Genomic DNA, 14,260 nt, shown 5'->3' with positions numbered 1-14,260 from the left:
TGTGACTGCAAATAACCTGAAAACCAAATGGAGTTTCATCTAAACCCCACAAACCATCCCATCTGCCCCTCTCCACGTCCTTCCTGTGTCTTCTTTCCTAGCCCGCTACGGATGGCTAATTGGTTTATCAGTCCCCAGACTGACCAGCTAATTAGCTGAATAGTCCCCAATCAGTCTTCTCCTGGGGAACAAATCTGTGCCTATATAGGCACCGACGCTGTGGGTGCGCTGGGACTCGAGCACCCACGGAAAAAAAATAGTGGGTGCTCACTATCCATCAGCCACAGCTGTTCTGCGGCACTGCAGATCAGCTGTTCAGCAGGGCCGCCAATCAGCTGTTTAGAGGCCGGGGGAGGCACTTGGGGGAGGGCTGAAAGCAGTGAATGGTGGGTGGGTGGGGGCCTCGGGGGAGGGGCGGAGCAAGGGCGGGAAGAGGCGAGCAAGGGTGGGGTGTTAGGGGAGGGGTAGAGTGGGGGCAGGGCTTCAGGGAGGAGCATGCCTGGGGAAAACCAAAAGTCAGCACCTATGGGTGCCTAAGTGTTCACTTATTAGCCTCCAGCACTCTGTCACAAGCATATCTTGAGTGCAAAGGGTGGTTATCTGAAGTCACTGTCTTCCTGTGTACCTGCAACCAAGCCTTTCTTGAATTAACCCCTTGTAGTCTTGCAGCCACTACCCTTACAACTGTCAGAAAAAGAGAACATATAATATTCATAACTTATTACAGAGCGGCTCCAAATCTGTCAAAGGCACATCTCCCCCTTCCCGTCCCAAGGGGGCTCAGTGACTGGCCAGGGGCACCAGAACAGAGGTGGCCAGGGGGCTATGCCCTGCCTCTTTTTACCAGACATAGGGGTGAGCTACAGGGTGAGGGGGCGGAGAGGAAAAAGCGGGAGGCGGGGTCTTGGGGGAAGAGGCAGAGTGGGGGCTCGGGCAGAAGGGGATGATGCGAGGGCAGGGGTTCGGCGGGGCCTCAGGCTCAGGGCCACGGGTCAGGCACCAGTTTTCCCCCCCACTTTTAGGAACCTTGTGCTGCTCCTGACCATGGTCCCATCCATTCAGATTCCATGTCCCCCGAGCCGAGAGCAGGGCCAAGTTAAGATCAAGGAATGTTCTTTGTGACACACCCTGATCTTGTCTGATTTCACGCCCTGAGCAGGATTCCCCATCCCCCAACCTGGCCTGATCAGCCGGCTGGAACGAGGGGAAGAGCCGTGGATCCCAGATCTCCAGGGCTTTAAGGAAAGGGAAATCACGAGAGGTGCCCGAACAGATGAGGAATCAATCAAACTGACACTGAAGCCATCAGAGAGTGAAGCAAAAAGCGGGGACTCCCATAAACATGTTGTGAATGAGCTCTCCCAGTTCTGCCTCATCTCACCCATGTCAGGGCTGTGGCCAGCAGGTGTCATAGGACGGGAAGGGACCTGCACTCACAGCAGGACTAAGTATTATCTAGACCATCCCTGACAGGTGTTTGTCTGACCTGCTCTTAAAAATCTCCAGTGATGGAGATTCCACAACCTCCCTAGGCAATTTATTCCAGTGCTTAGCCACCCTGACAGGAAGTTTTCCCTAATGTCCAACCTAAACTTCCCTTGCTGCAATTTAAGCCCATTGCTTCTTGTCCTATCCTCAGAGTTTAAGGAGAACAGTGTTTCTCCCTCCTCCTTGTAACAACCTTTTATGTACTTGAAAACTGGTATCATGTCCCCTCTCTGTCTGCTCTTCTCCAGACTAAACAAACCCAATTTTTTCAATCTTCCCTCATAGGTCATGTTTTCCAGACCTTTCATTATTTTTGTTACTCTTCTCTGGACTTTCTCCAATTTGTTCACATCTTTCCTGAAATGTGGTGCCCAGAACTGGACACAATATCCAGTTGAGTCTGTATCAGCGTGGAGTAGAGCGGAAGAATTACTTCTTGTGTCTTGCTTACAGCACTCCTGCTAGTACATCCCAGAATGATGTTTGCTTTTTTTGCAACAGGGTTACACTGTTAACTCATATTTAGCTTGTGATCCTCTATGACCCCCAGATCCCTTTCCGCAGTACTCCTTCCTAGGCAGTCATCAGAGTGGCCTAATCAGTTGTATCATCATGGTGGATGTCACATCTGGCTTCCCACTCATCCACCCTGGCTAACAGATGTAGGATCTCATCCCCCTGCTCTGTGATCGACCGCAACAGGGTTATTCTTCCTCATCTTTCAAGAATTATGGCTCTTCTTCTACTACTACTATTTTCTCTCTGTCTTTCACACACATCGTCCCCTCTATGCTTGGATGATGTGGAGATGTAACCCAGTTATAATGGATCATGGAGCTCCTGGTGCCCACTTCAGAGAAGGAACAATTACAGATGGTTCAGTAAATTATACGTTTCTCAATTTCCCCAACACTTGTTGTGTTTCCCCTCTTCACTCTTCCTCGTCCTTTCCTTTCACCCAAGCACGGGGAATGATTCATGTCTGAATTCTTTCTCTTTATTCCAGCAGGTGATGGGATGGAGAATGACAAAAAGGAGGAGAATCTACAGCGGGAAGGTCCTGAGCAAGTGGCATCTCAGGGGACCTTATCAGAAAGATCCAAGGGGAATTTCCCCCAGAGTTGCGAGCAGGGGAAAAACTGGGGGAAACAGCACAAGTCAAAGAAGCGTCTGGGCAACCAACCGCGGAAAAGAGTGGGTAAGACCCTTAATTGTGAGGAAGGATATAAAAGCCTCAAGGAAACCTCAGCCCAGAAGAGAATCCATGCGGAAGAGAGAAAAAACACATGCACTGAGTGTGGGAAAACCTTCAATCGGAGCTCAAATCTGATTTCTCATCGGAGAACCCACACCGGAGAGAAACCCTATAAATGCACGGAGTGTGGGAAGAGCTTCAGTCAAACCTCCAATCTGATTTCTCATCGTAGAATCCACACGGGAGAGAGACCCTATAAGTGTATTGAGTGCGGGAAAAGCTTCAATCAGAGCTCCAACCTTATTACGCATCAAAGACTCCACACGGGAGACCGGCCCTACAAGTGCCCCGACTGTGGGGAAAACTTCAATCAGAGCTCAGATCTTATTACGCACCAGAGACTGCACACGGGAGAGAGGCCCTACACGTGCACGGACTGTGGGAAAAGTTTCATTTGCCGCTCAAACCTCATTTCGCATCAGAGAATCCACACGAGAGAGAGACCCTATAAATGCTTAGACTGCGGGGAAAGTTTTGACTGGAGCTCACAGCTTATTAAACATCAGATCTTCCATACGGGAGAGAAACCGTATAAATGCTTGGACTGTGGGAAAAGTTTCAGCGACAGTTCCACCCTTATTTCACACCGGAGAATCCACACAGGGGAGAGACCCTATAAATGCCTTGACTGTGGGAAAAGCTTCCATCAGAACTCAACCCTTATTAGGCACAGGAGAACCCACACCGGAGAGAAACCCTATAAATGCCTCGACTGTGGGAAACGTTTCAATCAGAGCTCAAACCTTACTACGCATCAGAGACTTCACATGGCCCAGAAACCTTGAATGTGGGAGCAGCTTAGGGTGACCAGATGTCCCAATTTTACAGGCACAGTCATGATATTTGGGGGTTTGTCTTATATAGGTGCCTATTAACCCCTCACCCTTGTCCCAATTTTTCACACTTGCTATCTGGTCACCCTAGAGCAGCTATAACTCGGGGTCTGATTGTGCCAGCCATCGGCAAATCTATACAGGGAAAATGCCTCTTAAATGTCCTTAGCTTGGAAAATCCTTCAGAGTTAATGGGCTTGTCTACACTGCAGAGCCTTGGCCGGTATATCTCTGCTGGCAGTGTCCTAGTGGAGACGCAGCTTAAGCCAACAGAAGGAGATCTGTTGAAATGGCTAAACCACCCCCTGGAAGGACATTTGCTAAGCTCACAGAAGCACTAGCTGTGCTTACACTGGGATTTTTCGCCAGGATAGCTAGGTTGTCTAGGGGCTTTATGATTTTTTTCACATTCCTCGCCAACATAGATCCATCGATGGCTATTAGCCAGGATGGGCAGGGAGGGTATCCCTAGCCTCCAGAAGCTGGGAATGGGCGACAGGGGATGGCTCACTTGATGATTCTCTTTTCTGTTCATTCCCTCGGGGGCACCTGGCACTGGCCACTGTTGGAAGACAGGATACTGGGCTAGATAGGCCTTTGGTCTGACCCCGTGTGGCCGTGCTTATGTTCTTATGTTCATAGCTATGCTGGCAGAACTTTGTAGCGTAGACTAAGCTGATATCAGACCTCAGAGACTTCACACAGGAAATTCTACAAGTGCCAACCACTGTCCTAATTCCCACATGTATCTGTGGCATTTGGCTCCCAAGCACCCAGCTGCCCATCGCTGGGGTGAGGACACAGCAATGGCCAAACCAGAGCTGATTGGTGACCTTCTGGCTCTGCCTGGTCTAAGCAAACCCCAGGCAGACCTGCTGAGCTGATGGGCCACAGGTGGGGGAAGGGAGAGAGAGAAACTCCTCCAGATGCTCCCTCTGCCTGGCTGAAGTTCCCCCCTCTCCCTCCCCCTCCCAGCCAGGATCCCCCTGCCATGAGATGAGGAGAAGGACATTTGGGCCAGGCCCCACCTTCACTCTAGACACCTGTCCCCACCCCCATCTTCCACCAGCCCCTGGGCTGGGCTCCCCAACTTGCCTATATAACAACAGCCAGACTGGGTCAGACCAAAGGTCCATCTAGCCCAGTATCCTGTCTTCCAACAGTGGCCAATTCCAGGTGCCCCTGAAGGGAATGAACAGCATGGGCGCTCATCAAGTGATCCATCCCCTGCCGCCCACTCCCACTCCACTACCTGGAGCTGTTCCCTGCAAGGGACGTGTCCCTGACAGCTGACAATGTGTCCACTCCCCTCTACCAGTCCCCCAGGGCTCTGGGTTCTGCGGAATGAAATATTAGGAGACCCGGAAACTGGAAGACTGAAGGTTTGGGGCTTGTGTAGATGGGAACCAGATGGGGCTCTAGGCTGGCACTCGCTAGTATTTGAGGATGATGGAGTAAGAGGGATGGGCTTAGAGATTCTGCTCCCTGTTGTTCACTCCTTCTGCTCCCTTCCACACTCAGGCATTGACAGGGACTGATTTCCATACAGCCCGTGAAAGAGGCCTAGAAAAGGCTAGAGACCTAGGAATCCCACCTCAGCCCTGGCAGCATCAGCCTCCGAGGCTAGGAAATATGGTCTGGGTTCAACTGGGGTTAGCTAGCACGTTTCCCTCTGATCCGGGTCCAACTTCAGCCAGTGTTCCTGACTGAGCCTGAACATCTGAGGGTTACAGTGGATGAGAAGCTGGATTTGAGTCAGCAGTGTGCCCTTGTTGCCAAGAAGGCTAATGGCATATTGGGCTGCATTAGTAGGAATGTTGCTAACAGATCCAGGGAAATGATTATTCCCTTCTATTCAGCACTGGTGAAGCCACATCTGGAGTATGGCATCCAGTTTTGGACCCCCGATACAGAAAGGATGTGGACAAATTGGAGAGAGTCCAGCGAAGAGCAATGAAAATGATTAGGGGGCTGGGGCACATGACTTATGAGGAGAGGCTGAGGGAACTGGGATTGTTTAGTCTCCAGAAGAGAAGAATGAGGGGGGATTTGATAGCAGCCTTCAACTACCTGAAAGGGGGTTCCAAAGAGGATGGAGCCCGGCTGTTCTCAGTGGTGGCAGATGACAGAACAAGGAGCAATGGTCTCAAGTTGCAGTAGGGGAGATTTAGGTTGAATATTAGGAAAAACTATTTCACTAGGAGGGTGGTGAAGCACTGGAATGGGTTACCTAGGGAGGTGGTGGAATCTCCTTCCTTAGAGGTTTTTAAGGCCTGGCTTGACAAAGTCCTGGCTGGGATGATTTAGTTGGGATTAGGTCCTGCTTTGAGCAGGGGGGTGAACTAGATGATCTCCTGAGGTCTCTTCCAACCCTAATTTTGTATGATTCTATGATCTCATTTATAGCAGCACCTCCTTTAGAGGTGTGATGGTTACAGGCACCGAGTTCCCCCTTGTCAGGACAGATTGTGTCATTCCAAGTGATTCTTACCTTGCTCTCGCTTGTGCCAAGGAGCATTTATATTTCTACCTTTTGTATTTTATGAAGCAGAATTGAATAGATTCTAAAATAGCTGGAGCGGGGACAGAAAAATGTGTTGACTCAGCGTGTGGGTTACTGGAGGGTGATGGGATGAGTCAGAGAAATTCCCTCCATCACCATGTTGATCCTCCACCCCCCTATTAGCTCATGGATTGTTTATCCTCCCCACATTCCACCCTTCCACCTCCCAAAGTGTTGGCTCTCCAGGCACTTTGATTTCTTTGATCCTAAATCAGACTCCTGAGGGCTGGAGATCAGGGCTGGCTCCAGGCACCAGCCCACCAAGCATGTGCTTGGGGCGGCGCCTGGAGGGGGGCGGCGCAGCGGGGCGCTCCGGCCCGAGAGCGGGGCCGCGCCGGGGACAGCAGAGCAGCAGTGGGCTCGCCGCCCTCCCCCCGGCGCTCTGGCCGCCGGGGAGAGCGGAGAGCCCCGGCCGGGCTCGCCTCCCTGCTCCCGGTGCTCTGGCCACCGGGGAGAGCAGAGAGCCCCGGCCGGGCTCGCCACCCTGCTCCCAGCGCTCTGGCCCCCGGGGGCTCTCCGCCCTCCTCCCAGCACTTTGGCCACCGGGGAGAGCGGAGAGCCCCGGCCGGGTTCGCCGCCGGGGAGAGCGGAGAGCCCCGGCCGGGCTCACCTCCCTGCTCCCGGCGCTCTGGCTGCCGGGGAGAGCGGAGCCGCGGCAGGCTCGCCCCCCTCTCCCCGGCGCTCCGGTCGGTCGGGGATTGCAGGCCTGTGGCCGGGCTCGACGCCCTCTCCTGCCACGCTGCGGGGGGGGGCTGGGGGGGGGGGGGGGGGGGCTGGCGGCGGCGGCGGCAAAAAAGCCAGAGCCGGCCCTGCTGGAGATGAAAGTGTCACAGACCTGGAAGAGGAATGCAATTGAATCCCAGACACGGTGTGATCCTTCCGAATTGAAATCCCAGTTTCCATCTGTTGATAAAGTGGCTTCTGGGCTTTTTTCCTTGCAAAGTTCAGATTGGTTGCAGACAGCAAGTTTGGGGGATTTTTTTTGTTTTTGTTTTCCTTTCATTATGATGGTGCTAAAATTATTGTAAATAATACAACCAATGAGGCACAAAGTGAAGTAGGTGTAGCCAATTTAAAAAGGAACACGGGCAAAATTGGTCTCCTGTATTTCAGTCAGATGCAACATGCTCTTGGATTTCAACTGATGTGAACTTGAAATTGGATTTTCATCGCTTGTACTTTTGGGTTTCTCTCTTTCCTGAAGACGTTTGGATCACATACTTGGATATTAGTTTGGCTTGGTAGGATGTACAGCGGATTTATTGGATACCTGCCTCTGACAAATGAGCATTTGCCAGAATAGTCCTTTCTCGTTTGTTTTTTACTGCTTCCCCACCCTTCGCCATGTGACCTTAGTGGTGGTTGAACAATGACAATTATAAATAAGTATCGACGTACACGCTGATGGGTGATTGTGAGGGTCACAGTTCAAGAGGTAGCAAGTGATATGGAGAAGGAAGCTATTGATCGATCCCTGCAATGCCAGGGGATCCAGTCAGGGTGGGAGGCGGGAGACAGGGGGAACGGTAAGGTTTGCTCTGGAGAGCCAGACAGCTGAGGCTGAGAACTGTTAACTCGCTGCACCTGGGCAAAAGAGCGATAGGAAATGCCATCTGAGCAGCGGGTGAAGCCATCCCTGAATCCTAAAGGGCAACGAATGATGCTTCAAGTTGAGCGATGTGGAGGGGGGTCATCTGATTCCTCAGAGGACGAGGCTGTGCAGAGCTGAGAAGGAAGCAGGGGACATCAGTAGGTCTGACTAGCCTTGAAGACAGGTCTACCTCCATCTCCGAGGCTGGAGAGACAAGCAAGCTGATAGCCCACCTGGTCACCCCTTCCCGTCTAGCACAGCATCCTGTGGGGGGAGACTGTCTCTGCCCCACCCACCAGGTGCATCCCCATGGGGATAAAAGCCTCGGCTGGGACTAGAGATGCCGACTCTGCTGTCAGTTTACCCCGTTCTCTGGCTCCCATGAAACCGCTTTCCCTGGGTTTCCTGTTCTCGGAGCATTTGTGACTAGATCCCGGCATCTCTCCCAGAGATTCTGCACTTTTCTGCCCGCTGTAAAATGTTGGTTGTGTTGCTGAGGCCCGCGGCAGCTGGGAACAACACTGTCCTGGGCTGGGCTGGGGCTGAAATGCACCGCGCTGAGCTGGGTGTTGGGACAGGGGGCAGCTTTTTATTTCTTGCTTTGAAAATATAAAGTAGAATTTAGTTTCTCAAACTCCCAGTGTCCTTGGTCTTGAATTATGAGTAGAAATGGCCTTTAATAGATTCAGAGGCTGTCAAGGAAGCCTCTTTGAGGTGTGCTTTTCCCACCTGTGTGTGTGTGTATGTGTGTGCGCGCATGCACATTTTATTAGGCCTGATCCTCATGCCACAATTTGTTCCCCGTTGGTTCTTTACGGGCGACGAAATATAGGCACGGGTGGCATGTGAACCACCTGTTCCAGGAAGCTAACCCCGAGGCCCTGTCCCTTCCACCACCCCAGCGGCGGCTCCAGGCACCAGCACTCCAAGCACGTGCCTGGGGCAGGAAGCCACGGGGGGCAGCCCGCTGGTCCCTGCGACAGCAGCAGTCAGGCAGCCTTCGGCGGCTTGCCTGCAGGAGGTCCACCGGTCCTGCGGATTCGGCAGCAATTTGGCGGTGGGTATGCCGAAGCCACGGGACCAGCGGACCTCCCACAGGCAGGCTGCCAAAGGCTTGGGGCGGCAAAAAACATAGAGCCGCCCCTGCACCACCCTTCCCCACCAGGGCCCCAGGCCTTTCACTGTGGCGGGAGGAGCCGTGCCCCAGCCGCCCCAAGTCCCAGCCTGCTGGCTGGCTGGCCCCATGGGGGAAGAGCAGGGCACCCATGAGGGGGCCTCGGGGAGGACCATGGGCATGGCCATGCCTAGCTGTTTGGGGAGTCTTAGCCTCCCCTGGCCGGTGATACCCGCCACCCATGAATATGTGTCACATTTCATTTACGAACATGATGATTTGTCTTAGAGCTGCACCTCCAGGTCCCGCCCAAGACCAGTGCCCTGTTGTGCTAGATGCTGTACATACATGTTATGAGAGACATGAAGGAGCTGCCCATCAGAATAGAAACCCCCCCAGAAAGGTGGTGTCCCTACCCTCTGATCGCCAGAAGCTGGGAATGGGTGATGGGGATGGCTCACTTGATGATTCCCTGTTCTGTTCATTCCCTCTGGGGCACCTGGCACTGGCCATTGTCAGAAGACAGGACACTGGGCTAGATGGACCTTTGGTCTGACCCAGTGTGGCCGCTCTTATGAGACACTGGCAACTTCAGAGGCTGATAACTTTTGCACTTGAAGTAGGGATTCAACTTCTCAATATGTGAAAAACACAGTGGATCCTACTAAGAAAATGTCTGTTTTTACCATGGGGTAACTAACATGCTTTAGCCCTCCCACTGCAAAAACAAAGTGCAGACTAGGCCAGAAGTACGCTACAGGGTTAGCGTGATGCAAGCTGCCTTGAGCCAACCTAGCTGGGGAAGTGTCCTCACTTCAATTTGGCTCTAAGGTTGCCAACTTTCTAATCGCACAAAACTGAACACCCTAGCCCCTTCCCGAGGCCCTGTCCTCTGCTCACCACATTCCCCCTCCCTCAGTGGCTCGCTCTCCCCCACCCTCACTCGCTTTCACTGGGTTGGGGTAGCGGGTTGGAGTGCGGGAGGGGGTGAGGGCTCCGTCTGGGGGTGCGGGCTCTGGGGTGGGGCCAGAAATGAGGGGTTGAGGGGGCTCAGAGCTGGGGGGGTGAGGGCTCTGGGGGTGCAGGCTCAGGGGTGGGGCTGGGGATGAGGGGTTTGGGGTGCAGGAGGGGGCTCTGGGTTTAGGGGGGTGCATGGTTGGGGTGTGGGCTTACCTTGGGTGGCTTCCGGTCAGTAGCGCAGTGGGGGTGGGGGGAAGGGGCTAAGGCAGGCTTCCTGCCTGTCCTGACTTGACACTGCGCCCTGGAAGTGACCAGCAGGTCCGGCTCCTAGGTGGAGGCACGCAGGTGGCTCTCCACGCTTCTCTTGCCCACGGGCACTGCCCCTGCAGCTCCCATTGGCCACAGTTCCCGGACAATGGGAGTGCAGAGCCAGTGCTTAGGGTGGGGGCAGCGTGTGGAGACCCCCCCACACACCTAGGAGCAGGACCTGCTGTCTGCTTCCGGGGTGCAGCGCGGTGCCAGGACAGGTAGGGACTAGCCTGCTTTAGTCATGCAGCACCGCCGACCAGACTTTTAACAGCCTGATTGGCAATGCTGACTGGGCCACCAGGGTCCCTTTTCCACCAGATGTTCCGGTCAAAAACCAGACACCTGGTCACCCTATTCGGCTCCCACTGAGGTACCACTCTACATCGATTTAGCAACACCGCCTCCCCAAGCGGTGCAGAGTCAAGGTCGATGTGGCTGTCGACACTGCGTTGCTTACTTCGACTGTCACGGGCTGGCAGGAGCCATGCCACACTGACAGTGCATTGGATACAAGCGCTCCGGGTGAGGACGCGCACCGTCGGCACGAGCGATGGAATTACCGCAGCGGCTGTCTGCCAATGTAAGTTAGGTCGACTTAATGTTGTAGTGTAGACGTGGCCTTAGTTTCACCAATCGGTGAACTAGGCATAGACCAGGGGTTCTCAACCTTTTTCTTTCTGAGGCTGCCCTCAACATGCTAGAAAAACTCCAGGGCCCAATGGCGCGGGGGGCCGGACACTCTTCAGGCCACGGGTGGGACCCTGGGGCATAGGCATAGTTTGACTTCTATTGGGGGGGCCAAGGACCGGCAGGGCTCGGGCCAGCTCTGCACAGCAGGGTCCAGGGAGAGAGGGCCACCTCCAGCCCCTGACTCACCTCATCAGGCCACCCACCTGTCTGGGGCTGTGTGCCGGTGGCTTCTCCCCGAGGGCTCTGCTGGGCCCGGAGCTGCCTGGGCAGCTCTGGCCGGCTGCGTGAGCAGTCAAAGGAGGCCGGGAGCTGAGGAGCAGATGGGGGAATGCCACGGCTGCCCACTCCAGGGCACCATCACCAGAGGAGCAGCTGCCCCTCACTGCCTGGCTCTGTCATCCTGCCTAGGATCTGGCCAGAGGGTAGGGCCTGAGGGGGGCTGAGGGAGAAGAGGAGGTGGGGGAAGAGGGGGCTGCCCCCAGGACTACCCCACTCTGGATAAGGCACTGCAGTTTGTGGGAGCAACTCCCTTCTTCCCCCTCAACTCTGCCCATGGGCTCAAGGTTTCTGCCCGTGGCAGTGGGGCTTCAGCCCCGCTGCTCCTGGCTTCAGGGAGGTGGGAGGAGCTCAGGGTTTCAGCCCCACATTGCTCCCAGCTGCAGGGGGTTGGGGGACTCAGGGCTGAGGCCCCACACTGCTCCTGGCTTCAGCCCCATGGGGGGATGTGCTGGGGCTCAGTGCTTCAGCTCTGCACCGCACCCCACTTCAGCCCTGCAGGGGGCACCAGGGCTCTGGGCTTCAGCCCCACGCTGCTCCCCGCTTCCGCCCCATGGGAGTGAGGGGGCACCGGGGCTCGGGGCTTCAGCCCTAAGACTAGGTGAGGTCAGCGCTATTCCCCCACACACCTGACCAATGCCAGGAGTATCAGGCTAATTCATTATAAAAAATCTTCGATTTTGGGAGGACAAAACACTAAACGTGTCATAATAAGGAACATCCCTGCGATGTATCATGGCAAAATATGTAGCACACCTAGACGGTTATGAAATTAAAATCTGCAATTAGAAGTACACCTCTACCTCGATATAACACTGTCCTCGGGAGCCAAAAAATCTTACTGCATTATAGGTGAAACCGCGTTATATTGAACTTGCTTTGATCCACCGGAGTGCGCAGCCCCCAGAACACTGCTTTACCATGTTATATCCGAATTTGTGTTATATCGGGTGGCGTTATATCGAGGGAGAGGTGTACAAACAATTCCGTAGCACAATCAATCAACATCTCTGTGTAGACAACAAAGGACTGGCTGTGTTTGCACTGGATGGGGGTTTTTTAATACATTTTCAATTACAAAGGGGGAGGAGGAGGCACATGTTACTGGAAGTCCAAAGCAGAATTGAATGTTATAGAAATGTAAACAGTGTTGTTCTAGCCCTGTGGGTCGCAGGATATTAGAGAGACAAGAGACAATATCTTTTATTGGACCAACTTCTGTTGGAGTTATGGCTTATTACAACCACCTATAAGCTACTAAGGCCCCTTTTTGTCCTCAGACTACAGAGGTGTTAACGGGCCACTTTAGATTGAATGGTCCCTTACCAAGAGGGACAGAAGTTCCCTAAAAGTGGGGGTACCACCAGTGCCCGAACCAGAGCCCACACCCTGCACCCAAACTCCCTGCCAGATCCCGCCCCCCCTCCCACACCCAACCTCCCTGCCTCAGCCTGGTGAAAGTGAGTGAGGTGGGGGAGAGTGACTGACGGAGGGAGGGGGGATGGAGTGAACGGGGGTGGGGCCTCGGAGAAGGGGGCAGAGCAAGGGCTGAGTGGGAGGCTTGGGGGTCCCCAAAATGTTTAAAATCATAATGGGGGTCCTAGGGTGGCTAAAGTTTGAGCACCGCTGGTCTAGTGACTATCTGGGAGTCAAGTTTTACACACATGTGGTGATGTGAAAAAGCACTAGGGTGCTGGATGGAGAAGCGAATAACAGTTGACAAAGACAATCCCTTTTGGTAAATCAAAAGTAACTGAAGAAATTTTGACACCAACACAGGAAATCAGTCAGCCTTGAAGTCATATGATCCGAAAGAAAGAACGAACATTTAGAATTAAAAACTAGCGTCAGAATATAAACAGGAAGCATTAGACCAGAAACTCTGTGATTTGTGATGGCTGAAGCCACTAGCAACTATTAATATGTTCAATGATTTACTATTAAAAATATAAATTAAATAGCACAAGGACATCCGTCTGCGCAATGTTAATGAAGGTAAATGACGAAGTGCGAAGAGTAATAAGAACGGCCATACTGGGTCAGCCCAATGGCCCATCTGGCCCAGTGGCCTGTCTTCTGACAGTGGCCAAAAATATCATTTAAAAAAGTAAATGATTTAAAGGAGCAAAACTCCATTTGCAGTGGGTTACAGGAAAAAGACTCATAGACTTTAAGGTCAGAAGGGACCATTATGATCATCTAGTCTGACCTCCCGCATGATGCAGGCCACAAAAGCTGACCCACCCACTTTCCCTTGACTCAGCTGTTGAAGTCCCCAAATCCTGTGATTTAAAGACTTCAAGTCGCAGAGAATCCTCCAGCTAGCGACCCCCACCCCATGCTGCGGAGGAAGGCGAAAAACCTCCAGGGCCTCTGCCAATCTACCCTGGAGGAAAATTCCTTCCCGACCCCAAATATGGCGATCAGTAGAACCCCGAGCATGCAGGCAAGATTCTCCAGCCAGACCCACATTGACCATTGATACTAATTACCAGCGATGGCACGTTATTGACCTATTGACTAAAATCACGTTATCCCATCAAACCATTCCCTCCATAAACTTATCAAGCTTAATCTTAAAGCCAGAGAGGTCTTTCGCCCCCACTGTTTCCCTCGGATGGCTGTTCCAGAACTTCACCCCTCTGATGGTTAGAAACCATCGTCTAATTTCAAGCCTAAACTTCCCAATGGCCAGTTTATATCCATTCGTTCTCGTGTCTACATTAGTACGGAGCTGGAATAATTCCTCTCCCTCCTGGTATTTATTCCTCTGATATATTTAAAGAGAGCAATCATATCTCCCCTCAGCCTTCTTTTGGTTAGGGTAAACAAACCGAGCTCCTTGAGTCTCCTTTCATACGACAGGTTTTCCATTCCTCGGATCATCCTAGTGGCCCTTCTCTGTACCTGTTCCAGTTGCCGTTCAATCCAGGCAATCAGAACAACAGCAAAGACAAATGTGCGTATCCGATCGGGAAGAGCCGCCCTGTCTAGAGAACGGGATGTCCTGCGCCTTCAAGAAAACAGCCCTGGGAAGCAGGGGCAGAGGACACGATCCCCATACCCTATTTTTGCAACCATTGCAGCTGGCTGGCCCCATTTGGGAGTAACTTTTACCCCTCTGCCCTGCCCCATCCTGGGCTTTCCCCCTCTCGGCTGCCACTGTCTGGTAGTGCCTCAA

The 14,260-nt window shown here is 53.1% G+C and overlaps 1 protein-coding gene across 1 annotated transcript in view; it reads left to right on the top strand.

Moving 5' to 3' along the window:
* LOC103306842 (zinc finger protein 585A-like) overlaps window positions 1-8,364 on the top strand; it is a 63,207-nt gene extending 54,843 nt beyond the window's left edge. The window contains exon 7 of the mRNA XM_065564693.1: window positions 2,775-8,364. Coding sequence (XP_065420765.1) covers window positions 2,775-3,528 — 754 coding nt within the window. The 3' untranslated portion in view covers window positions 3,529-8,364. The remainder of the gene's footprint in view (window positions 1-2,774) is intronic.
* The last annotated feature ends 5,896 nt before the right edge of the window (window positions 8,365-14,260 follow it).

The sequence above is a fragment of the Chrysemys picta genome, chromosome 12, assembly GCF_011386835.1.
Source record: "Chrysemys picta bellii isolate R12L10 chromosome 12, ASM1138683v2, whole genome shotgun sequence".
Taxonomy (NCBI): domain Eukaryota; kingdom Metazoa; phylum Chordata; order Testudines; family Emydidae; genus Chrysemys; species Chrysemys picta.
This window is presented reverse-complemented; position numbering and strand designations above follow the sequence as displayed.